This window comes from Geotrypetes seraphini, chromosome 1 (assembly GCF_902459505.1).
Source record: "Geotrypetes seraphini chromosome 1, aGeoSer1.1, whole genome shotgun sequence".
Classification (NCBI taxonomy): Eukaryota; Metazoa; Chordata; class Amphibia; order Gymnophiona; family Dermophiidae; genus Geotrypetes; species Geotrypetes seraphini.
Window position 1 is genome coordinate 354,304,359 of NC_047084.1, and position 24,073 is coordinate 354,328,431.

The following is a 24,073-nucleotide window of genomic DNA, read 5'->3' on the forward strand; positions in this document are numbered from 1 at the left end:
GTTCACCAAGTGCCTGGTAGTGGCAGCAGCAGCTCTACGGAATCATGGTCTTCAGGTATTTCCCTACCTAGATGACTGGCTCATCAAAGATTCCACGTCTCAAGGGGTTATGATAGCGACCCAAAGGACTATCTGGTTCTTACAAGGTTTGGGATTCGAGATCAACTTTCCCAAATCTCAACTTCAACCCTCTCAGAATCAGCAATTCATTGGAGCTGTTTTAGACACTGTCCAGCTCAGAGCATTCCTTCCTCAACAACGTCTGGAGGCTCTTCTACATCTTTGTCATCCCAATCTTCCATCTCAGCGAGACACATAATGGTACTTCAGGGTCACATGGCTTCCACAGTACATGTGACTCCTTTTGCCAGACTTCACCTCAGGATACCTCAGTGGACCCTGGCATCTCAATGGACGCGTTTGCGACCCTCCTTCCCGACAAATTTCAGTCACTCCTTCCTTCAAGAGGTCTCTCCGTTGGTGGATGCTCTCTTCCAATCTTTCCAGAGGCTTGCTTTTTCAAACGCCCCCTCATCAGAAGGTCCTCGCGACAGACTCTTTGACCTATGCTTGGGGCGCTCATATCGATGGTCTCCGTACTCAATGCCTCTGGACCAGTATGGATCATCAGTGTCATATCAATCAGTTGGAACTCGGAGCGATCCTCAAAGCTCTCCATGCTTTTCAACATCTGCACGACACAGTAGTCCTCATTCGCACGGACAACCAGGTCACCATGTATTTTGTCAACCAGCAGAGAGGGACAGGGTCGCCCTCTCTTTGTCAAGAAGCTCTGGAAGTTTGGGACTGGGCAATCTGTCACAACACCTTCCTCAAAGCTGTCTATATTCAGGGGGCGAAGAATTGCTTAGCGGACAACTTGAGTCATCTCCTGCAACCTCATGAATGGACTCTCCATTCTTCGCCTCTTCACCTCATTTTTTCACAGTGGGGCATGCCACAGATAGAGCTCTTTGCAGCTCCCCACAACTACAAACTGCCTCAGTTCTGCTCCAGGATATACTCTCCTCAACGCCTCAAGGCAGATGCTTTTCTTCTGGAATGGATGAATCATTTCCTCTATGCATTTCCTCCATTCCCTCTTATTCTCAAGACTCTGGTCAAGTTGAAGAACAATCATGCCACCATGATTCTAATCGCTCCTCGATGGCTGAGACAACCTTGGTACTCCCTTCCACTTCAACTCAGCAGCAGCAGGGAGCAGTACCTTCTACCAGTTTTTCCTTCTCTGCTTACACAGAGTCAGGGATCTCTGCTTCATCCCAACCTGCAGTCTCTACACCTGACAGCCTGGTACCTCTCAACATAACCTCTCTTCAGTTTTCTCAATCTGTCAGAGATGTTTTAGAAGATTCTAGAAAGCTTACGACTAGACAATGCTATCACCAAAAATGAACTAGATTTTCTACTTGGTGTTTTTCTCATCATAAGGAGCCTGGGCATTTTTCCTTATCTTCTGTTTTGGACTACCTGTTGCACTTATCCAATTCTGGCCTCAAGTCTACATCTATCTGAGTCCATCTCGGTGCAATTGCGGCTTTCCATCAGCCTATTGAAGGGAAACCCCTCTCTGCTCATCCAGTGGTTTCCAAATTCATGAAAGGACTTTTCAATGTCAAACCTCCTCTCAAACTGCCTCCTGTGGTTTGGGACCTCAATGTTGTCCTTTCTCAACTCATGAAGCCTTCATTTGAACCAATTGATAAGGCTCATCTGAAGTATCTCACTTGGAAAGTGGTGTTTCTCATTGCTCTCACTTCTGCTCGACGTGTCAGTGAACTGCAGGCTTTAGTTACTAACCCACCTTTCACTGTGTTCCATCATGATAAGGTGGTTCTTTGTACTCATCTGAAATTTCTGCCTAAAGTGGTCTCAGAATTTCATCTCAATCAATCCATTGTACTTCCATTGATTTTTCCGAAGCCTCATTCTCACCTTGGAGAATCAGCTCTTCATACTCTGGACTGTAAACGTGCTTTGGCCTTCTACTTGGAACGCACCAAACCACACAGAACTGCTCCTCAACTTTTTGTCTCCTTCGATCCAAACAAGTTGGGACATCCTAACTCTAAGCGTACCATCTCCAACTGGATGGCGGCTTGTATCTCGCTCTGCTATGCCCAGGCTAGATTACCCCTTCACAGTAAAGTCACAGCCCATAAGTCAGGGCAATGGCAGCTTCAGTAGCTTTCCTCAAATCTACACCTATTGAGGAAATTTGCAAGGCTGCTACTTGGTCCTCGGTTCATACCTTCACTTCTCACAACTATCTGGATACTTTCTCCAGATGGGATGGACAGTTTGGCCAAACAGTGTTACAAAATTTATTCTCCTAAGTTGCCAATACTCCCACCATCCCATTCTGGTTAGCTTGGAGGTCACCCACATGTGAGAATAGCCTGCCTGCTTGTCCTGGGATAAAGCACAGTTACTTACCGTAACAGGTGTTATCCAGGGACAGTAGGCAGCTGTTCTCACAACCCACCCACCTCCCCTGGTTGGCTTCTCTGCTAGCTATCTGAACTGAGGAGACGCGCCCGGTGCACTGGGCGAAAAGGCACTCGCGCATGCACGGTGCGGGCGACTCGAAACTTCTAGTTTCTTCAAGCAAGTCTGCTTGTGAGGCGTCCGCATCGGGGCTTCGTCGGATGACGTCATGCTCATGTGAGAATAGCTGCCTGCTGTTCCTGGATAACACCTGTTACGGTAAGTAACTGTGCTTTTTCTCCTGTTGGAATTCCCTTCAGTGAGACAGGAGTGTCCAGCTGAATGGTGCCGGCTTTGGGAGTTACACCTGCTCCCCCTCCCCTAAGTTCCTGCTCCACCCTCCCCTCCGGTGGATTGAGGAGTATTGGTAATTCTCTCAATTTTATCTTCTTTCCCAATTTAAAAAAAGAAAAAGAGAGAAAAACAAAGTTGCTGTAGCAGGACTGGGTTTTGCTTACAGTCTCCAGGCTACAACTACCAGTCTTGGCAAATTTCCTGTCAGTTTTGGTAAGAGCAATTTTAGTTTTTAGTTTGTTTGTGTATCTGCCGGTTTCTGTCAGTAGTGTATCAGCTATGTTTGCCAGTTTCTGTCAGTTTGAGTTAAGTATTTTATCAGCTGCTTGTGTGGGCGGTGTGCACTTGCTTCGTCGGCATGGCGGCTGAGGCAGTGAAAAGGTGTTCGTGCTGTGGGAAGCGCCGAACACCTTCGGGCCTGTGTGCGGCCAGCTGCACAGACACTGCAGGGGAGGAATTGCACTCGCACTCGGAGGGGGGGGCTCTGGTTATGACATTAACAGACCATTGAAAGAGCTGATTTATTCCACGTATGGGAGGCTTGTGTCCCCCCCCCCCCCCGGGAGCTGACTTTTAGCAGCTTTTGCTGTGGCCTCTATGTTATGTGTATCAGACTCGAGCACCGCAGCATTCAGTGAGTTCCTCAGATCTGACTTTTGGTGTCTCCATGTTATGGCTTGACCTAAAGTCTAAGCTTGGGGGTTTTTCCCAGTTATAACAACTTCCAGTCCACTTCTTTGTTGAATACAACCATATTTAGCCCCCATTCCTGTTACAACAGATTCCATTCCACTTCTTTGTTGAGTCCATAAGGCTCAACTGTATTCCACTCAAATTAATCTCTGTTCCCTTCTAAGCAGTACCTCAGAAATATTATCATCACATGGTAAAGACACTTGAATCAAAACCACATATCCTCTACCTTATGAACATTTGTTTGCCAATGAGAAACAAGCTGGGTATCCTCCTTACCCAATCTGAGATTACTAAGATGTTCAGCCACCCTAAATTTGATCTTTCGTCACGTTTGCCCCAGATACCATTTATCACACAGGCAAACTATACCGTACACAACCTGCTTACTGTCGCATTAAGGGCAGAGCAGTTTATCACCTCAATTTATCAAAAAGAGACAGACCGGAACACTGTCCTTCATTATAACAGCTATCATCCTCAGAGGTTGAGAGACAGTGGTCCGCTAGGATGCCAGGACCTACAGGTTTCTGAGCTTATCACGCCGGATTCTCAGGTAGCCAAAACTGTGCGGCTACTTCTAATCAGGGGCAACTTTCCTATTTTTCCGAACCCATAGGGTAGCAAACTCTATGTTGGAATCATCCTTGGAGTTCTATTTAAGAGTGCAAGTCTTGTCCTCTAGCCGTCAAAGTGCAGCTTGTTTTCCATGGGGCGGAGAATTCACCTTCCAGATTAAGCCTAGTGCGCCTTCCCGTTAAGGGCAGTAGATTTTTGGAGAAGCTTGCATGGAGTTAATACTGGATTTTAGGGTTTCCGGATAGCAGAGATTACCGCACCTTAATCCTAGGAGTTCTTTTATGTTCTCACCATCACGGTTCTGTTTTCAGAATTCTAACATGTTCCTTCTTACATCACAACACTGGATTTTTCACAGGAGAGTTACTTTCTTCTTTCAGAAATTACAACTATACTCCAGTCTGTTCCCTGATATTCTGTGTTTCACTTTGAAGGGGGTCTTGATTTCCTCTGACAGTGCTTTAGGCTTTCTCACGGAGACGGGGACACGATGTCAGGGCTTTTTAGACATTATTCAGGGTGATTGCAACTTTGAATCCTCTTCTCCCATTTCAGATTCTTTTTTGGGGTCACCGTGTATTCAGCTTCCAAAAGGTTGCGTCACTGCGAGACCCTCTTTACGTGTTACTGAAACTCGAGGTATTAGTTTCAGTTCTTTTGAAACTAAGGGAAGTTATTCCAATTACTTTATAGTGCCCAAAAACAGGGAATTAGTCAGTCAGACTGGGGCTGGATCTCTTACAGGTCAATTAGTTTCTCAGACTTAGATTTTTCCAAGCAAAAACTGTGAGTTTATTTACATCTTCCTAACGTCACTGCATCAGCAGTATCTATCTTTGCTCAGCTGTCCTCGAGCAGCGATATCGGTTTCCACAGATGCCTATTGGCCTAGCCATGGTTCCACGAGAATTTTAGAACATGAGGGTAATGGTGGCAGTATTTTCTCGCAAAGGGGATTCAAGTACATTCTTTCTTGGTCAACTGGTTGATTCAGACGTCTTCCAGCCAGGTCAATTTCTCAAACACAAACGGGTGATTTCTTTTCTTCATTCTTTGGATCCAAGTCTTCAAATTTACAAGGAGCTCTCTTGTCCTGTGCCAATTGTTGAAATATCTGGCAATGTTCCTCGTCATGTCACGAAGGTAAGGAACGTGTTTCTTCCCAGAGACTGGGGCGACAGGTTACAGTTTCAGGTTCGCCTTCTTCTTTAGTCACCAAGAACAAGAGTATGAGATTCTGTATAGGTTCTAAGATCCGTGATGGTGATTCTACTGGGACCTTTGGCTCGCTTTCACGTGAGAACATTGCAGCAGTCACTTGTGTTCTGGTGGTTTTCGGTATCTCAAGGCTTCAATAGTAGTATCCAGTAGGCTCCTCAAGCATCGCTGCATAATTTGGTGGCTCAGCATGATCAATCTGTTCAAAGACATACCATGGTCTTTGCTGGACTGGCTTATAGTCACCAAGCATGCCAGGTTGGGGGGCTCAGTGCCTTCAATCCTCAGTGCAAGGAGTCTGGTCTCAAGAGGAGACTTAAGTGCTCATTCATTCGTCTTGAGCTGTGAACGATCAGACTAGTGCTTCAGCAGTTTCAGACCATGTTGCTGACTTGACGATAAGTCTTTTAGGACAGTGTCAGGGTGGTAGTATTTCTCAACAGCCAGAGAGGTACCAGAAATCCTCAGCAAGCATAGTAAGGGTTCTGTTTCAATGGGCGAAATCTCATCTTCCACTTCTGTTGGTGTCTCATTTTTAGGACAGGAAAAGGGTTTACACAGCCTTTCTCAACAAAAACTTCTACATCCTGCAAATTGGAAACTATCCACTCGGATGTTCCTGCTCTCTGTGTAGAAGTGAGATCTTGTAGAACTAGACCTCATGGCCTCGTCTCGAAATGCAAAGCTTTCTAGTTTCTTAAGCAGATGCAGGGAGTGGTAGTCAGAGGGGGTAGGAGCGTTGCTTCTTTCTCGCCTATGGTTTGTCTTTTTAATTGTTTCCCATGCCCAATAATTGGATGGGTATCTCGGGCTCGCTTTTAGGCCATGTTAATCATACTATCTCCAGACTCTCCGCACTGTCCATGGTATGCAGATTTGAGGGGTATTTATAATTCCCAACTGTTGAGGTTCCCGGTTACTCCGAATTTTCTCTCCCAGGGTCTGATCAACATAGAAATTCGTATCTCTCTGGTATTACGACCTAGCTATTAAAAAGTCACACCTGGGGTGTCAGGGTTATGTAGAGCAGGTTATTTCTTCTCTTTTCTAGGCAATACAGACGTTTTCATCTTGCTTACCTTAATGTCTGGAGAGTTTTTGATTCTTTAGTAATTCTCAGGGTATGCCACCCTTCCAAACCCTTCAAGTGGCAATCATAGCTTGTTACAAGGGCCAGGTATCTCGCTGTTCTCTTGCTTTTCAGCCTGATATAGTTCAGTTCCTTATAGGAGTACAGCACATTCGTACATCTTTTAAGAAGCCCTGTCTGGACTACAGTCTTAAAGTAGTTCTTTGCAGTTTACAGAAGAATCCGTTTGCACCTTTATCTAATCACACTCTAACAGATGTGATGTTGAAAGCGCTGTTCCTTGTGACCATGGCTTCAGCTCGAAGGGTTTTCTGTGTTTGCAGGCCTAGTCCTGCAGGAATTCTTTTTTGTAAATTACGGATTCTGGTATGTCCGTTCGGACAGTACCATCGTTTCTGCCTCAGATTGTGTCATCCTTTCTTCTCAGCCGCTTTCGCTTTTCTTTCCTGCTTCCTGGCAGGAGGACTAGGGGGATGTGATTCTCTTCCCCTCGTTTCTTAGAAGTGCGTAGGATGTTTCTACAATATATGCATGTTTCTAATGACTTTAGAAGTTCAGGTCTCCTCTTGGTGTTATTCAAGGGCCGCGACAAAAGTATGGCAGCCTCCAAAGCCTCCATCTCTCGATGGGTCCATGAAACAAATTGCTTCTGCTTATTGGATGGCAGGGAAGTAGTTAACCAGACAAACGTCATGGCCAGTCAACAAGAGCGATGGCTACTTCTTTGGTTGAGTCCAGAGGTTTTTCCTTGGAAGAGACTTCTCGAATGGCTACTTGCTCTTCTAAGAATACTTTTTCTAAGCATTACCGGTTGGATGTGGTAGCGCGTGCAGAGATTGTTCTTGGTGCTTCAGTTATTGCGGAGGCAGCGTTCGCTTCCCACTAGAGGTCTGCAAGGGAACGGGGATCGCGGGAATCCCCCCCTAACCCACGGAACTCCCATGGGGATCCCCCTCTGGCCCACAGGGACCCCCCTCTAGCCAACAGGACTCCCATGGGGATGGAAGGCTTTGGAAGCAGGGTTCATCCATATAATATAATGGACATGTCAGCCTTAGTAAAAGAGGGGGTTTATAAGTTAATTACCTGAACAGAAAACAAAAAAAGGGTTCTGCCAAAGAGATTCCACAAGGAAAACAGCAGCGCAAACACAAAAGAAACAGTGGAATTGATGATCCTGTCAGAAGTAATTGCTGCTTTTTATGGGGACGGGTGGGGATGGAGGTAATTCTTGCGGGGTTGGGTGGGGACGGAGAGGATTCTGACAGAGACGGGTGGGGACTGTCACACCCACGCTCTCTGCGAACACCCTGAGCCATCGGGTAGTGACACAAGGTTTGTTACTGGCGTGGTCCCTTTAGAATTAGGGTCTCCTTTCAAGTTGGTAGCCGCTGGCAAATGTCCAACTAAGCTTATTCCCCAAGGGCTTTGAAAAAATCACACTTTGTCAGAATGGCCTTGGTGCAAACATAAGCTTTTATTTGGCCACCGGCCGTGGAATTACTGTGCCACTCCAGGTTTTCCTGGTAGCATGAACATCATACAGAAACCAACAGAAAAAGTTCATTTCACTCCTGGTCACCCAGTAATCAGCTCTGGGCTTGGTTGATAAACCACATACAGTCCTTAGTATTTCATGAGGCTAGGAGGTGAAACAGTTAGCACAAATAACTTTCCACTGTAGCTTTACAGAAGAGACATTCCTGTTCATGTCTGAGAAATATTCTGTGCTGTCCTGCAGTGCACTCACTCTCTCTAGCTGAGCTGGACTTTCTCCTTAGACCCGAGCAGGCTTTTCCCTGAGAGGGTTAATCTCCTTCTCCCTACGAGGCAGGCAGGCTAATTGAGTTAGTTAGTTGCTATGGCAATCTTTTTACAGCTGGGCATTTTCACGGAGTCCTGAAGCCAGGAAACTCTGGGGTTTAAACTAGCCAGCATTACAGCCTGGCGTTTGGTTCAGCTGTGAACATAACCTGAAGAGGAGATTACTGTATCCTTCACAAATTCCAGCACACTACCATGTGAAATTGCCGTACAGGATTATTTTCCCTGGTAACTCCCACAGTCATTAGTTCAAAGAGCAAACAGAGAAATACAGCCAAAACCAAAACCTCTGTTCACAGACCTTTTCCAGGATATTCAGCTCTCCATTTCCTCTGACCAGCTTTCCTGTATAGCTCCACTTTCCTCCATTGGCTCTGGGGGAAGGAATTCGGTGGCCAAATTACCAGCCTGTTCCTCAGTCATTTCCCAGTCAATGCTGAGGAACTGCTCAGCTCCGTCCTGCCTCTGCTCTACTGCCAAGCCTCATTCTGCTCCACCTCCTTCCTCCCTTTGCTCTCTGATGAGCCTGGCTTTAAGCTGAGGGAAAGAACCACTCCCCCTTGGCTTTGGATGGGGGAAGGGAATTCCTTCCTCAGCCCATGCCGTTTCTCTGAGGGGAAACTGCTTGTGAGCTTTCTGCCTTACAGGCATTGGACAATAGCAAGGCAGCTTCTTCCTGTCTGGCTTTGGGACTGCTTCAGGTAAGTCTAAGCCTTCCTGTTCTATTTCCATTTCATTGTCACTCACCAGGTGGTCAGCTAATTTATTGTCCTGGGCACTGACCTGATCAGCCCTTCTGCACTGGGGTTTGTATACTTTCCTTCCTTTCCCTGTGGCAAACCTTGGGAAAGACGTCCGTTTGTCATAGGATGGAGAGGATCCTGGTGGGGACGGGTGGGGATGGGTGGGATTTCCATCCCCGCGCAACTCTCTACTTCCCACCCAGATTGAGGATTGCTTTGCTACATCCCATTGGTCTCTGGATTCATCTGCTGCTGTTGCTAAGGAAGGAAAAATTATGTTCTTGCATGTTAATTTTCTTTCCTTTAGACGCAGCAGATGAATCCAGAGTCCCACCCTTTTTGGATTTTGTGTCGGTTTGTCTTTTGCAAGTTTCAGAAGTTTTGCTATAGTTGGTAGTTGTATTCTGTATTATTACCTTTGAAATTTGTTATGGGAAAGAAGTTTTTTATATGGTAAGCAGATTACTGGCTCCGGATTCTTGGGCAAGGAGCAATACTGAGATTACAGGGAGCGTGCCAGCCAATAGGACCACCTGTTAATCAGTTTCTCTAACTCCACCTGCTGGTAGATGTGTGCTATCCCATTGGTCTCTGGTTTCATCTGCTGCGTCTAAAAGAAAGAAAATTAACAGATAAGAATATAATTTTTCCATCATATCTCCAGTCTCCCACCTTTCCTCTAAAGTCCCCATACACCTTATGACAAAGACCATGCACCATTTTAGCAGCCTTCCTCTGGACCGATTCCATCCTTTTTATATCTTTTTGAAGATGCGGCCTCCAGAATTGTACACAATATTCTAAATGAGGTCTCACCAAAGTCTTATATAGGGGCATCAATACCTCCTTTTTCCTAATGGCCATACCTCTCCCTTTGCAACCTAGCATCCTTCTAGCTTTCACTGTCACCTTTTCATCCTGTTTGGTCACCTTAAGATCATCACATACAATCACACCTAAGTCCCGGTCTTCTGTCGTGCACATAAGTTCTTCACCCTCTGAACTACCGTTCCCTTGGGTTTTTGCAGCCATGTCTCGCACATTGAAGCTCTATCTGCACTCAATAACATGTGTGCACACTTTGATGTAATTGCACAGTTAGGCTTGGTGGTGGCTTTCTGCACATCCTCCATTGAGTGGACACCAGGAAACTTGTATTTTGGATGTCTTGGGTTTTACTTAAGTTAGGGCCCTATTTTCAAAACACTAGCACTAGTCCGGATCAATGATTGATTTTTAGTGGCATTATTTATTAGTATTTATTTACTGCCTTTGAAGGCATTCACTCAAGGCGGTATACAGTTTTAAACAGTGCAGGGAATGCCTGTAACAATTTTCAGCTGTATTATCTGAATTAGTTCTGGGGCATTCTGGAGGGAGAACCAGGATATAGTGACAATATTGAATGCCACTATTCAGATAACTTAGACAAGAAAAGAGCTGTCCTAATTTATTTATGTTGCCACTTATTCCTGCCTATTGGCAGACATAGAATATTTGGGTAGATATTTAAACATTGCAACCAGCGTTTAAAAGAAATTCTGGCTGCAGTGTTAAAATAGTAGCCTTTTAGTTATTTTTTTCTTTTAAACACTTTCACTTTCAACTAGGAATTATAGAGACTTATCTGAGGTCACACAGGATGTTGATTGATTCTGAGAATGCCTCCATAATAGTGTGTATATTTTATTTCCACTTGCCTTTTTATCCTTTCTTGTGAGGTTCTCCAACTCTTTTTTTTTTTTTTTTCTTATTCTTATACTGTCTGAGGCCCTGCACATTTCCTGTGAACTGTTCATGGAGGCATCAGCAAGCTCTCTGACCCAGAAACACATCTTGTGCACCAAGCCGCCTTGAGCTCCTATTGTACCGACTGAGTCACAACCAAGCAGGGAAAGCAATGGACAGGACTCGTTTTGGAGCCCCTGCCTACCATGTGCCCTGTGTTACTGCCTGCGCGTAGCTCGCTAAGGTCCTAACGCAGAGGAAAAAGAGGACAAGACCTGCTGGGCAGGAAGAGACTAAGCTAGTATCCACAAAATTATTACCCTTCCCTATAATATTGCAGGCAACCAATTGAGATGCGCATTAAACACTCAAGAGACAGTCCCTGCTCAAAAGAGCTTACAATCTAATTAAGACGGACACACAGGACAAAAGGTAAATCTATGCATATTGCTCGGGTAGGGATTTCCAAGGGCCTGATGAGGCAGATAGGGTAGAGGACTATAGAGGGATATTGGTGGTTTATAGGTCGTTAGAGTTAGCTCTTAAAATGCAGCTTCAAAAAAGTGGGCATTCAGCCTAGATTTGAATACCACTAGAGAGAGAGCCGGACACACTGCACTGAGTTAGGCAGGTTGTTGCAGGCATACGGCGGAGCAAGGGACAGAGTTGTAAGTTGGTAGTAGAGGAGAAAGGGCCAAACACTAACCTCATTTATTGAAAGATAAATACCTTACATCCCTGCCAGACAGTATTTCATCAGCATTTTTCTACTAAACATACCTTTATTAGCTCTTCCTGATTATGTCCATCGTATTCTATCTAGATCAGTGGTCTCAAACACATGGCCCGGGGGCCATATGCGGCCTTCCAGGTACAGTTTTGAGGCCCTTGGTATGTTTATCATAATCACAAAAGTAAAATAAAACAGTTTCTTGATCATATGTCTCTTTAGCTATAAATTACAATATTATTAAGACTTTGCCAAAAGGAAAGATTAATAAACTATAAAGAGTTTTACCTCATGCAAAATTGTCATTTCCTTAACAAGACATTAACAATTTTTTCTGAGGCCCTCCAAGTACCTACAAATCCATAATGTGGCCCTGCAAAGGGTTTGAGTTTGAGACCACTGATCTAGATGGTGGCAGAGAGGTTCTCGTCCTCTGACTAGATTTAAATGCAGCTTTTGACTCTGCTAGTCATGATATCCTTCTCATCTGGCTGGAGGAACTTGGGGTAAATGGTTCACCTGTAATATGGTTCCACTCCTGTTTATACAGAAGATCCCTTCAAGTAGCCTAGTCTTAACTCTATTTTTTTTCTAACGTTTATGCTCTTGTAGGGTTCCCAAGGTACAGTGGTAGGACCATTTTTTTTTTTTTTTTTTACAACTTTCTATCACCATTTGCCCTTCTCTTGCAAACTCTTAGGATCATACTTTTCATTTATTCGAGCAATGTCCAATTATTGTTTCCCCTTGAAACTCAAACCTCACGTGCAATTGCTGATATAAAATAAGAACATAAGAATTGCCGCTGCTGGGTCAGACCAGTGGTCCATTGTGCCCAGCAGTCCGCTCATGCGGCGGCCCTTTGGTCAAAGACCAGTGTGCTAACTGAGACTAGCTTTACCTGTGTATGTTCTGGTTCAGCAGGAACTTGTCTAACTTTATCTTGAATCCCTGGAGGGTGTTTCCCCCTATAACAGCCTCCGGAAGAGCATTCCAGTTTTCCACCACTCTCTGGGTGAAGAAGAACTTCCTTACATTTATACGGAATCGATCCCCTACCTTGGAGAGGGTGAACAACCTGAATTACACTATATGGACTGAAATTGAATGCTGCTAAGGCCGTCACTTTACTTTTCCCTTCGACAGGTTCTCTTGATTTAACCCCAACTTCTACAATTCATGGTATGCAGATCCCACCTAAGGATAGAGTAGAGATTATTGGAGTCATGGTTGAATGCTGTCTGACGTTTTCTCACTAATTAAGAAATATCTTTTACATTCAGAAGATCCAGATAGCTCATCCCTTTTTTGATGCAACTCCTCTCTGCCTACTGGTTCACTCTAATCATTTTGCACTTAGATTACTGCAATTCTTTTCTCCATGGTGTGCCATATCAACTTTGATGTTTACAACTTGTTCAAAATACCGTGGGTATGCTGATCCATGGTGCTAGGAAATTTGATAGATATCACTCCTTATAATTGAACACTGCTTTCCCATTTTGTCACTGGATTAGTTTAGGGTTCTTTTTCTGACTTTCCAAGTCCACAATTGTTACATAGATTTCTTATGCCCCAGTTTGGCCTCTGTGTTCTTCCCAACAGCATTACTGATTGTGCCTTCCTATCTTTAAACTCATTCACATTTTGGCATGACATCCTGCTTCTCTGTTTTAGCTCCTACACTATGGAATACCATTTCTCTTGAACTACAACTAGAACTATTATTTCAAAAGTGCAAGGTAATTCTTGAGGCTTATCTTTTCTCCCAAGCATTTCTGACTAAAACCCAATGACCTGTATTATGATTGCTTCTGCTGCTGTGATCCTTGGCATCAGGATTTCACTCTAGTTCAGGTCAGGTTTTCAGGATATCCACAATGAATATGTATGAGATGGATTTGCACTGCCTCCTTGAGATGCAAATCTAACTCATGCATATTTATTGTGGATATCCTGAAAACCTGACCTGGCTCCAGCTCTCGAGGACCGGAATTGCCTACCCCTGCTCTAATCTGTGTCTGCTTCTTCTCACTCCCCTGCCCCTCTCCCTGGTGTACTTTTATGTTAGACTTATGGTTATACTACTATAATTTAGGTCTCTTCATGTTTCTCTCCTCCTACCATTTTTATTATGATTATTTTATGTAAACTACTTGCATATGATTTTTAATGTGCAGTATGTTAAAGAAATGTGAAATGTCAGTAGAGGTGCTGTCATCTTTCTGTTCTGCAAATCATGCTACAGGAGAGACTCTGCCTCGCTACTCCACTTTTTTTCCCATGCTCCAAAAGATCGGGGTAGAAAGTGTGCTGCTTTCTAGGAAAGCTGAAATGAATAAAATCACAGATGTAAATGTGTGCCATACTATTTGTGCCTTACATGAACTCTTGCTCTGTTTTGACAGATATTTTATCGCTGTGGAGGATAACAAAATTTCCCCCCTCCACTTGTCAGACAGGTATGACTTAATTTTTTTATAAGTTAAATTAATTGCCCTGAATTCTAAAAATACTGTTAGCTACTTGAAGCATCATTTGGAAAAGCAGGCTAAAAGTCCAAAAAATTATTTTTAAGCAAATTTAAAGAATTTAGTTCTTTCATACTTTGTTTTGTTTGTTCCACTTAGGAAGCCTGGTTCTAAACCACCACCTTACATAAGGTAAATGAACAGTGTTTATCGCTATGTTTCTTTGATGTGACAGGGGTGTCCACAGTTTTGTGCATGTAATTCCAGTGATGCATTTTGTCTCTTTAAAGCATTGCAGGGGATTCACCGCCTGCAAGCTGCGTATTTAGCCAAGTCATGAACATGGCAGCATTCCTAGGTAGGAACAACCTGGTACTTCTTTTTCTTATGTTATCTTGCATGGCCATAGAAATCTGTTTTGGTATACCATGCATGGTTAGGATCAGTAGTCTCTTCTTTCTAGCAGTGCAGCAATATCCCATTCTGGTAGCCAAAAGTAAATATTTTGCCTCCAAGAACCTTAAGAGAATAATCACATGATTTCTGTCTTTATAAAGTTAATGATGCTGAACCGTTTTGCTGATGCTGCTTATTTAATGTACACAATAATAAGGGAGAAGCAAGGATTGGGGAATTTTTTTGCCAGCCCAATGCACTATTGTGATTTGATTTGATTTTAATACTTGATGTACTGCTTGAAACCAAAGTGTTAGTGATTTGCAATTCTAACAACCACTTCCATCATTCAATAAAAATTTTATATAAAATAAGATTAAATCTCAACAGCTATACCACAACCCCCCAGGGGTCTCAATCCACAGTCATCATACATAATCGATTCATTTAGGCAAAATAAAAATTTTCATGAAAATGTCAAGTTTTCAATAGCTTTCAAAAACTTAAGTAGCTGTTTATAGATTGCAAATCACTTGGCAACTTATTCTGCAGACATGGTCCTGCATAACAAAATCTTATCTGTGTTCCAATCAATTTCACTTTATCTAATGATGGTAAATGGAACAAGTTATTTTGAGATGAATGCAGGAAACAAGTTGGAGCATTTGCGAGTATACTCAATTTTTCTGAAAATACTTTGGGACATTTCATTGAAAAACTTTATACACTAATGCAAGTTTTTAAAAGAAATTTGTGCCATGACAGGCAACCAATTTAAGCACTATTCTACATAAGATAGTTGCCTAACTCCAAAGTTAAAGCGTATCCAATTACAGAATCATTCCCTTAATAAACAATCAGTCATTTTTTCCTCCTTAGTTAATAAAGATTTAACCACCTGAAACTGGACTGGATGATTTAATGTATCAGTAATTTATTTGAAAAATAAGAATATCTCTGTATCTAGTGCTTGTCTGTACTTATTTAGTAAAGTCTTAAATTAATTATTGGAATATTTATAAATGTGACAAACTAGACTAGGCCCCACACCCATTTATTTTCTATCAAGAGTACTTGTAAGTCAGAAATGAATGGTGCTATGAAATAAAGTACTTACACATGTAAAATGTATAGATCCCAGAGCATTCATGTTTTCTTTCTACACAGTTAAGAAGTTAGATTCTGGGTTCAGCAGCATTGCTACATGAGGGATGTGGGCTGGATTCCTATGGTGAGGTCTCCTATTCTTCAGGTTGGCTAGCACTGAGGAGATGCTCCAGAGATGGTGTTCATGGCCTAGGATGAGAGGCAATCCATAGTCACTTACATCTAATGGTCAGATTATGGGCTCAGAATTATTAGGTCTAAAAACAATTTGGATGTTTCTAAATAGCTTACTGTGTTTGCAATGTAGTGTGCATTCTGTATTTCTGATTGTAGATACAATAAAATACTATATAGTGGCTTTTGATTAACATAAAATAATGGAACATGTCAGAGAATGTTGCTTACTACTTCATTCACTACTGTATTACATCTGCAAGTTGATGTAGAATACATCAGCAAACAAAACAGCTAGCCAACTAATCCACAGAGGAATGATACAAGCAAGAAACAAAAGGATTACTGCAGAGTTGATGTTCGTGATGTTTGATTTATTTAAACACTTAACAAATGTAGTTCTCTGTATAATCAACTGTATCCAGTAGTTTAAAAAGTACAGAACCAACACGAGCTGTGTTTCAACTCGGTCGTCTTCCTCAGTGGTCCTAAGATAGAACATACATCTTTTAAATTAAGTAATACAGTAGGAAAAAAGTGTAAAAGTGAAGATTGTGAACAAGTGTGAATGTGGGTGAAACAGTTCACCATGTGTTTAATGTAAAAGTAAAAAGTTAAAATGTGAAATAATACAGAACTGTGAATGTGAAATGATAAAAGGACATATATAGAATGCAATTAAAGTGATAAGATGTATTTCGATTATGATAAAAGTGCACAAGTACGTATTGATGCTCATCAAGGTGGAATGGTTACTAGTAATAGAAACTGGTGGGGATAAAACGACTGATAAAGTGGACACATAAAGATGATCGGATCTTTTGGTTTAACTAAAAGAACATACCTAACGAGTGATGTTAAGCTAAGACATAATGTAGATTGTGACAAAATGAGAGATGAACCTAAGGAGTAAAAAATAATTGGGAATAAAAATAAACCTCCATTGCATAAAAGCTAAGAAATAAGAGTAATAAACCAATTAAGAAGTAATACATAATGGACAAATTTTAATCAGTTATAAACTACACTTAATACATGTAAGCTAAAAATTAAGGACAAAAGACTTAACTAATGAATAACCAAATAAACCAAAGCAACAAAAGGAAGAGCCTTGTTGCAATGGTAAGAGTAAAATTGTACAGGCCTAATTGGAGGAAGAGAGCCGGTGAGGAACAAATAGTCGTCAACTGACTGTAAACTAAATTACAAAACTGTAGAAGAAAGTGCAACCAGAGACTCATGAAATCACCAGACAGCAAAGGTAGGAAAAATGATTTTATTTTCAATTTAGTGATCAAAATGTGTCCGTTTTGAGAATTTATATCTGCTGTCTATATTTTGCACTATGGTCCCCTTTTACTAAACCGCAAAAGCAGATTTTAGCACAGGAAGCCTATGAGCGTCGAGAGCACTGCGGGGCATTCAGTGCATGTCCCTGCACTAAAAAAAGCTATCGCAGTTTAGTAAAAAGGGAAGGGGATACATTTGTCTATTTTTGTATAGTTGTTATTGAGGTGACATTGCATAGAGTCATCTGCCTTGACCTCTTTGAAAAAACCCCAGAATATAAATGATAACATATTTCTCTGCGTTTTGTTTTTTGTTTTTTTAAATTTATTATTGGTAGATCATTTTGACTTGGTCATTTTAAAAGTAGCTTGCAAGCCCAAAAAGTGTGGGCACCCCTGCTCTAGTGTATTTACAGTGCTTATCCTCTTCCTAATCTTCTTCTTCACCATGACTCTCATCCCTTTGTAGTTCCCTTTTCGGAAGTTCAGTGCCGTGGCCGTCGTTCTGGATCAAATTTTCCTGTATCTAGGTTGAAGTGGATCATATTGTGATAACTGTTTCCCAATGTCCCTTCTACTTCTATATCTTGCGCTGGTCCTCGTAGTCCAGGGATCTCAAAGTCCCTCGCAATCCAGTCAGGTTTTCAGGATTTCCCCAATGAATATGCATGAGATCTATGTGCATGCACTGCTTTCAATGCATATTCATTGGGGAAATACTGAAAACCCGACTGGATTGCGGCCCTCAAGGAGGGACTTTGAGATCCCTGTTGTAGTCCATTTAGAATTAAGTCCAGAATTGCATTTCCTCTTGTATTTTCCATGACAAGTTGTTCCAGGAAGCAATCGCCTACAGCAGGGGTAGGCAAGTCTGGTCCTCAAGAGCTGGAGCCAGGTCAGGTTTTCAGGATATCCACAATAAATATGCATGAGATAGATTTGCATCTCAAGGAGGCAGTGCATGCAAATCCATCTCATACATATTCATTGTGGATATCCTGAAATCCTGACCTGGCTCCGGCTCTCAAGGACCGGAATTGCCTACCCCTGGCCTACAGCATCCAGGAACTTGGTCTCCCGACTGCAGCTGGAGTTGCCTAGGTTCCAATCTATCCCCAAATAATTGAAGTCACCCATGATAACTGCGTTGCCTCCTTGCATTCGTGTTTAATCTCATCCGTCATTTCTCAATCAGTTTCTTCGGACTGTCCTGGAGGTTGGTAGTAGATGCCAATCTTCGTATCAGTTCTATTTGTTCCCAGTATTTTGAGCCATAGAGATAGAGTCTGCATGGGAACGGGGATCCCCTTAAGGTCAACGGGACTCCCGCGGGGACCCCTCCCAGGCCCATGGGATTCCCGCGGGGATGGAACTGGGATTTCCCATTCTGAGGTCTACCTAATTTTCAAGATGATACCAGTCCGGCGCCGCAGCGGGAATAGCGATTCTGAGCAGTGAGCTCAGCACGAAGGCGCTCAGTGTGCCTACGTGCTGAGCTCACTGCATTGCTGCTGATTGGTCGGGCAGTGGTATGTGCAAGGCTAGAATAGGAAATCAGCATATATGAAGTCCACCCTCCCCACCCATGCATTTACATAACATCCGCCCTCAACCCAGCTGTGGCCAATTGGAAACAAAGACACGCGACAGGGATCCACCTCCCCTACCTCCGCCTCCTCCCCTTTTGGAGGAAGGCTGAGAAAATTGAATCGGGGCTCTCCAGTGTGCAGAGAGTGCGTGAGGTGGACCGGGAGAGGAAATTCTGTTATTCTTAGAATGCCTTCATTTTCAGCGTTTACAGATTTCCCTTTCGGGCAATAAGGTATCGAGTTAACCTGTGAGGCTGATGCAGTCAGATTGCAGAGATCTTTATTCGCCTTATGTGTATAATTGGTGGGGGAGGGGGCAAATACTATGTCTGACACACTTCGAGCTTCTTGCATTTCTCAGTTATTCTTTGTGCAGTTGTGAGGCACTCACATGCACATTGTGCAAACAAAACTATGTCTTCACAGTGTAGAAATTATTTCAGAGGGCTAAGGCAGGGGGAAGAGGAGAACTGGATGGAACAAGGGTCGATGGACAGCTGAGAATGGCATGCATGGTGATGGTGTAAAGAGACAGACTGCAGAAAAGGAATTCCCTGTTAATCTCTCGTTTAACTTTTTTTTTTTTTTTTAATGACAGCAAAGAGCGATAGCGAAGAAAAGCTGGCCAGAAACCCTTGATAAGACATTAGCAGCACACTGCATACTTATGGAGAGAGATAGATGAATGAATGATGGAGTGGAGGGAGTGATGGTATGATAGACAGATTCAGGCTTCTTAGTCAACTTCTTTAAGATCTTAAACAATATGGCCAAATAGTGTCAGACAGGTTAAAGAGTAGCCTAATAGTGCAGAGGCCTGAGATCCAAGGGAACTAGGTTTGATTCCCACTGCATCTCCTTGTGATTCTGGGAAAGTCACTTAACTCTCCACTGTTCCAAATACAAATAAGTACTAAGGGGACAGGTAACTTTTATGGGGGACGGCGGGGAAAATCGGAATTCCTCATGGGGACGGGCGGGGATGGGGAGAATTCCTCATGGGGCGGGGACGGAGGAGATTCCTCATGGGGATGGGCGGGGATGGAGTAGATTCTGACGGGGACGGGTGGGATTTCTGTCCCCGCGCAACTATCTACATAGAGACTCTACCGTATTGTTCATTTCCGGCGTGTTCTCTCTGGTAGACTCAATGCCCTCTTATGTATAGGGCAATACCCCCCACCTTTTTGTCCTACTCTGTCCCTGCAGTATAACTTGTATCTTGGTAGCACAGTGTCCCAGATGTTGTCCTCATTCCACCATGTTTCCGTGATGCCAATGATGTCTAGGTTATCTTTTTGTGTCATAGCTTCCAGTTCCCCAATTTTATTCCTTAGGCTCCTTGCTTTTGTATACATATACAGTGGTACCTTGGATTATGAGCATAATCCGTTCCAGGAGCATGCTCGTAATCCAAAATGCTCGTTTATCAAAGCGAGTTTCCCCATAGGAAATAATGGAAACTCGCTTTGATGCGTTCCCCCCCCCCCCAAGAACCGGCATTGCTCCCCTCGAAGGCCCCCCCTGCGATCCAGCACCCCCCCTGCCTCGAACCGGCACTCCCCCGCCATGATCTGACCCCCCCCCCCGCCACGATTTGGCACCCCCCTGACACTATCCAACATCCCCCCCCAACACAATTGGGCACCCCCCCCCCCCCGCCGCTTCTTACCCTCATCTGGGCACTCTTGAAAATCGGCTTCCTCCTCTGCTGTGCCTTGAGCATGCTCAGATGCTCAAGGCCCAGCAGAGGAGAAGGCCGATTTTCAAGAGTGCCCAGATGAGGGTAAGAAGCGGCGGGGGGGTGCCCAATCGTGTTGGGGGGGTCGGATCGTGGCGGGGAGGTGCCGGATTGCGGGGGGGGGGGGCACTCGTAAATCGAGCCATGCTCGGTTTCCGAGGCACCGATTTTGCAAATGTTTTGCTCGTCTTGCAAAACACTCGCAAACCGGTGCACTCGTAAACCGAGGTACCACTGTACTTATGTTTGCGGCCTGTTGCTGTTTTGCATTTCTATCCCCCTTCTGTCTCCCTCACTTCTGTCCCTTTCGATCTGTTGAGATTTCTATCTTGCCTATGATCCGGTGAGTCTTCCCTGCAATCTTCTTGCATGTTATCCTCTGGGGATACTGTTTCCCGAACCATTGACTATTGGTTGACTGTCAGCTTTCCCCTTCTTCTTAGTTAAAAAAAACTTCTCAATTTCATGTTGCTTGCAAGTAGCCTTGTTCCGTCTCCGCTGAGGTGGAGTCCATCCTTCCTGTATAGCTTGCTCTTCCCCCAGAACGTCGTCCAGTTGCGCACGAAGTAGAATCCTTCTTCCTCAAACCAGCGACTCATCCATGCGTTGACTGCTTGCAGTTCCATCTGCCTCTTCCTGTCTGCCCTGGGTTCCGGCAAGATCTCCGAGAACGCTACCCTTGGCGTTCTGATCGTCACCGCCTTCCTAGCATCCAGAACTGGTCTTTCAGTGTTTCCCTGCTGTAGTTGTTGCTGCTCACGTCATTTGTCCCAAGTGGATCACCATCGCCTTATCTACTCCTTTCGCACTGTCGATGATCCTGTCGATGCGGCTCACTATATCCTCTACCTTTGCTCCTGGTAGGCAGGTCACCAGCCGATCCTTTCTTCCTCCCGCTATGTGGCTGTTTGATGATGGAGTCCCCCACGACGATTGCTGTCTTCTCTATCTTTTCTTATCTCTCTAGCCGCAGGTCCGTGTCCTTGGTGAGCTTCCATCCTTACTCATCTCGGCATTGGCTTGCACTGGACTCGTCTTCCTGTGGGTTCCCTCCACTGTTTCTAGGTCTCACTGCTGTGTCATCTATTCCTTCCTTGTGGTTGTCCTCCAGGTGGTCCTCACTCACTGTAGGTGTATCTTGGCAGTTCCACTGTTGTTGGTGATTTTCCTTGGCCTCTCTGTATGCCTCCTCGATGAACTTCTCTAACTCCCTAATTTCTTCCTCAATGTTCCTCTCTGTCATGAAGTTTTCTGCCTCTCTGGTCTCCTCCTCAACTGCTAGAAGTGCTTCTAGTTCTAGTACTCTTCCCTCCAGCAGTCTGACTTGCTTGTTCAGACCCCCTCTTCTCCCTTGAAAAGAAGAAACTGAGAGGGGACATGATCGAAACGTTCAAAATACTGAAGGGAATAGACTTAGTAGATAAAGACAGATTGTTCACCCTCTCCAAGGTAGGGAGAACGAGAGGGCATTCTCTAAAGCTGAAAAGGAATAGATTCTGTACAAACATAAGGAAGTTCTTCTTCACCCAGAGAATGGTAGACAACTGGAACGCTCTTCCGGAGTCTGTTATAGGGGAAAACACCCTCCAGGGATTCAAGACAAAGCTGGACAAGTTCCTGCTAAACTGGAATGTATGCAGGTGAGGCTGGACTCGTTTAGAGCACTGGACTTTGACCTAAGGGCCGCCGTGTGAACAGATTGCTGGGCAAGATGAACCATTGGTCTGACCCAGCAGCAGCAATTCTTATGTTATGTTCCAGTTCCTCACATCGATGGTGTCTGAGGATCTCAAAATGATGAAACAATGTGACAAGGCAGTGGTCACAGCCAGAATGATGTCAAGTTGCATAGAGAGGGGTATAACCAGGTGGTATTGATGCCTCTGTACAGGTCATTGGAATATTGTGTTAGTTTTTGGAAACCATAAACTTGCTAAGGATGTAAAAAAACAAACCTGAAGCAGTTCAGAGAAAAGTGATGGAAATTATATGGAGTTTGCACCACATGCCATATCAGGAAACACTTCAAGTTTATTCAGATCTTGATATACCGCTCATCAGATATCTGAGCGGTCTTCAATAAAAGTAAATAGGAAGAAATTTAAAAAACAAATATAGGGAATACCAGAAAACATACAACTAAGATACATAAGGAAAGAGGGGGGGAATACAATGGGATCCTTTTACTAAGGCACACTAGCCATTTTAGCGCGTGCTAAGCACTAATGCATCCATATAATGGATGTGTTAGTGTTTAGCAAGTGGTAAAACGGCTAGCACACCTTAGTACAGGGGTGTCCAATGTCGGTCCTCGAGGGCCGCAGTCCAGTCGGATTTTCAGGATTTCCCCAATGAATATACATGAGGTTTATTTGCATGCACTGCTTTCATTGTATGCTAATAGATCTCATGCATATTCATTGGGGAAATCCTGAAAACCCGACTGGATTGCGGCCCTCGAGGACCGACATTGGACACCCCTGCCTTAGTAAAAGGACCCCAATGTTTTAAAAGAAAAGAATACAAAGGTTAAATATTTAAAATTGTCCAGTTTTTGTCTAAGTTTGGGTTAAAATACTCATGTTCTTATTTAGTAAAAAAAATGTTAGAGTGGTGAAAGAAACCTCTTTTTGTTATTTTGTTGTATGCATCCTTAAATAGGAAAGTTTTGAACCTATCCATGGAGGATTCTTGACGGAGATAGGAAGGCATGGCATTCCATAAAGTAGGAGCTGTTACAGAGAAAATAGATTTACGAGTAATGTTGGAAATAATATGATGTAACGAAGGAACAGTAAGAAGGTGTTCTTGACTGTAATGTTCATGAAAGATTATACAGCAGAAGTAATCTGTCTATAAAAGCTGGAGAGTGTTCTTGTCTGGATTTAAAAGTAGTGAGCATCAATAAGAAATGGAGTAACATGATCAAATTCTTTTGCCTTAGATGGAAGTTTCACAGCAGTATTTTGTTTTTGTAATCTTCTGATCTCTTTTTGACAAATACCCGGGTACAAAGAATTACAATAATCAAGCTATGTAATAACAAGAGAATGAATTAAGATTTAAGTGATGCAGGTTCTAAAAGAGCTAAAATTCAGTGTATCATTCATAATTTATAAAAATATTTTTTGAACTATAGAATGGTTGATGAAAAGTTAATTTATTGTCCAGGATTACGCCCAGTAGTTTGATGGCAATATCCATTTGAATTGGCGTTGATCGTATGCAGATAAGATCTATTAGAGCTTCTTCGTCATTACAAGGGAATTGAAGTGCTTTAGGTTTGGTAATATTTAAGGAGAGCATGTTATCATTTAACCATTGACTAATTTATTCTAACTTTTGGTTAATTTATTGAATTTTGACTGGATTTTTGAGAATTTAAAGGATGCAAAAATTGTATATCATCTGCATATACAAAGACTGTAAAACCTATTGATTGTGCTAAGGTGAGAAAGAGATTGGATAGAATAGAGCCTTGTGGTACTCCAAAATCTTGGGTATAGGCTTCTGAGGTTGACTTACCTACCAATACCTGGTAGAATCAGTCTGAAAAGTAAGAGATAAACCAGTCTAAGACGATTCATGAGATCCCTAGTTTTTAGCCTATGTCAATGTCTCTCAAACTTTCTCGATCCGGGGCACACGAAAGGTAGTGGCCATGGCTTGAGGCACCCAGAAGTGTGCAGATGTTACCATGATGACATCACGCATATGCGTGACTTCACCGCCATCCACACATGTGCAGAGATCCTCCAGATGCACCCTGAAATGCCAGTAGAGGGTGCCAGCAGGGAAGAGAGCCGGAGAGAAGGAAAGGCGCTAGCACCAGCTGATTGCCTACAGCAGTGTTTCTCAACTACTTCAAGTTAAGTACCCCCTAAGTCTAACAAATATCA

At 43.3% G+C, this 24,073-nt stretch overlaps 1 protein-coding gene across 3 annotated transcripts in view; it reads left to right on the forward strand.

Moving 5' to 3' along the window:
- Positions 1-24,073, forward strand: part of TMEM150C (transmembrane protein 150C) — a 91,717-nt gene that overhangs the window by 40,558 nt on the left and 27,086 nt on the right. For 2 of the 3 annotated variants that reach the window (XM_033914436.1, XM_033914447.1), the window contains exons 5-7: positions 13,816-13,869; positions 14,038-14,070; positions 14,169-14,236. In XM_033914436.1, coding sequence (XP_033770327.1) covers positions 13,816-13,869; positions 14,038-14,070; positions 14,169-14,236 — 155 coding nt within the window. The remainder of the gene's footprint in view (positions 1-13,815; positions 13,870-14,037; positions 14,071-14,168; positions 14,237-24,073) is intronic. The other variant, XM_033914458.1, reaches the window with a different exon arrangement.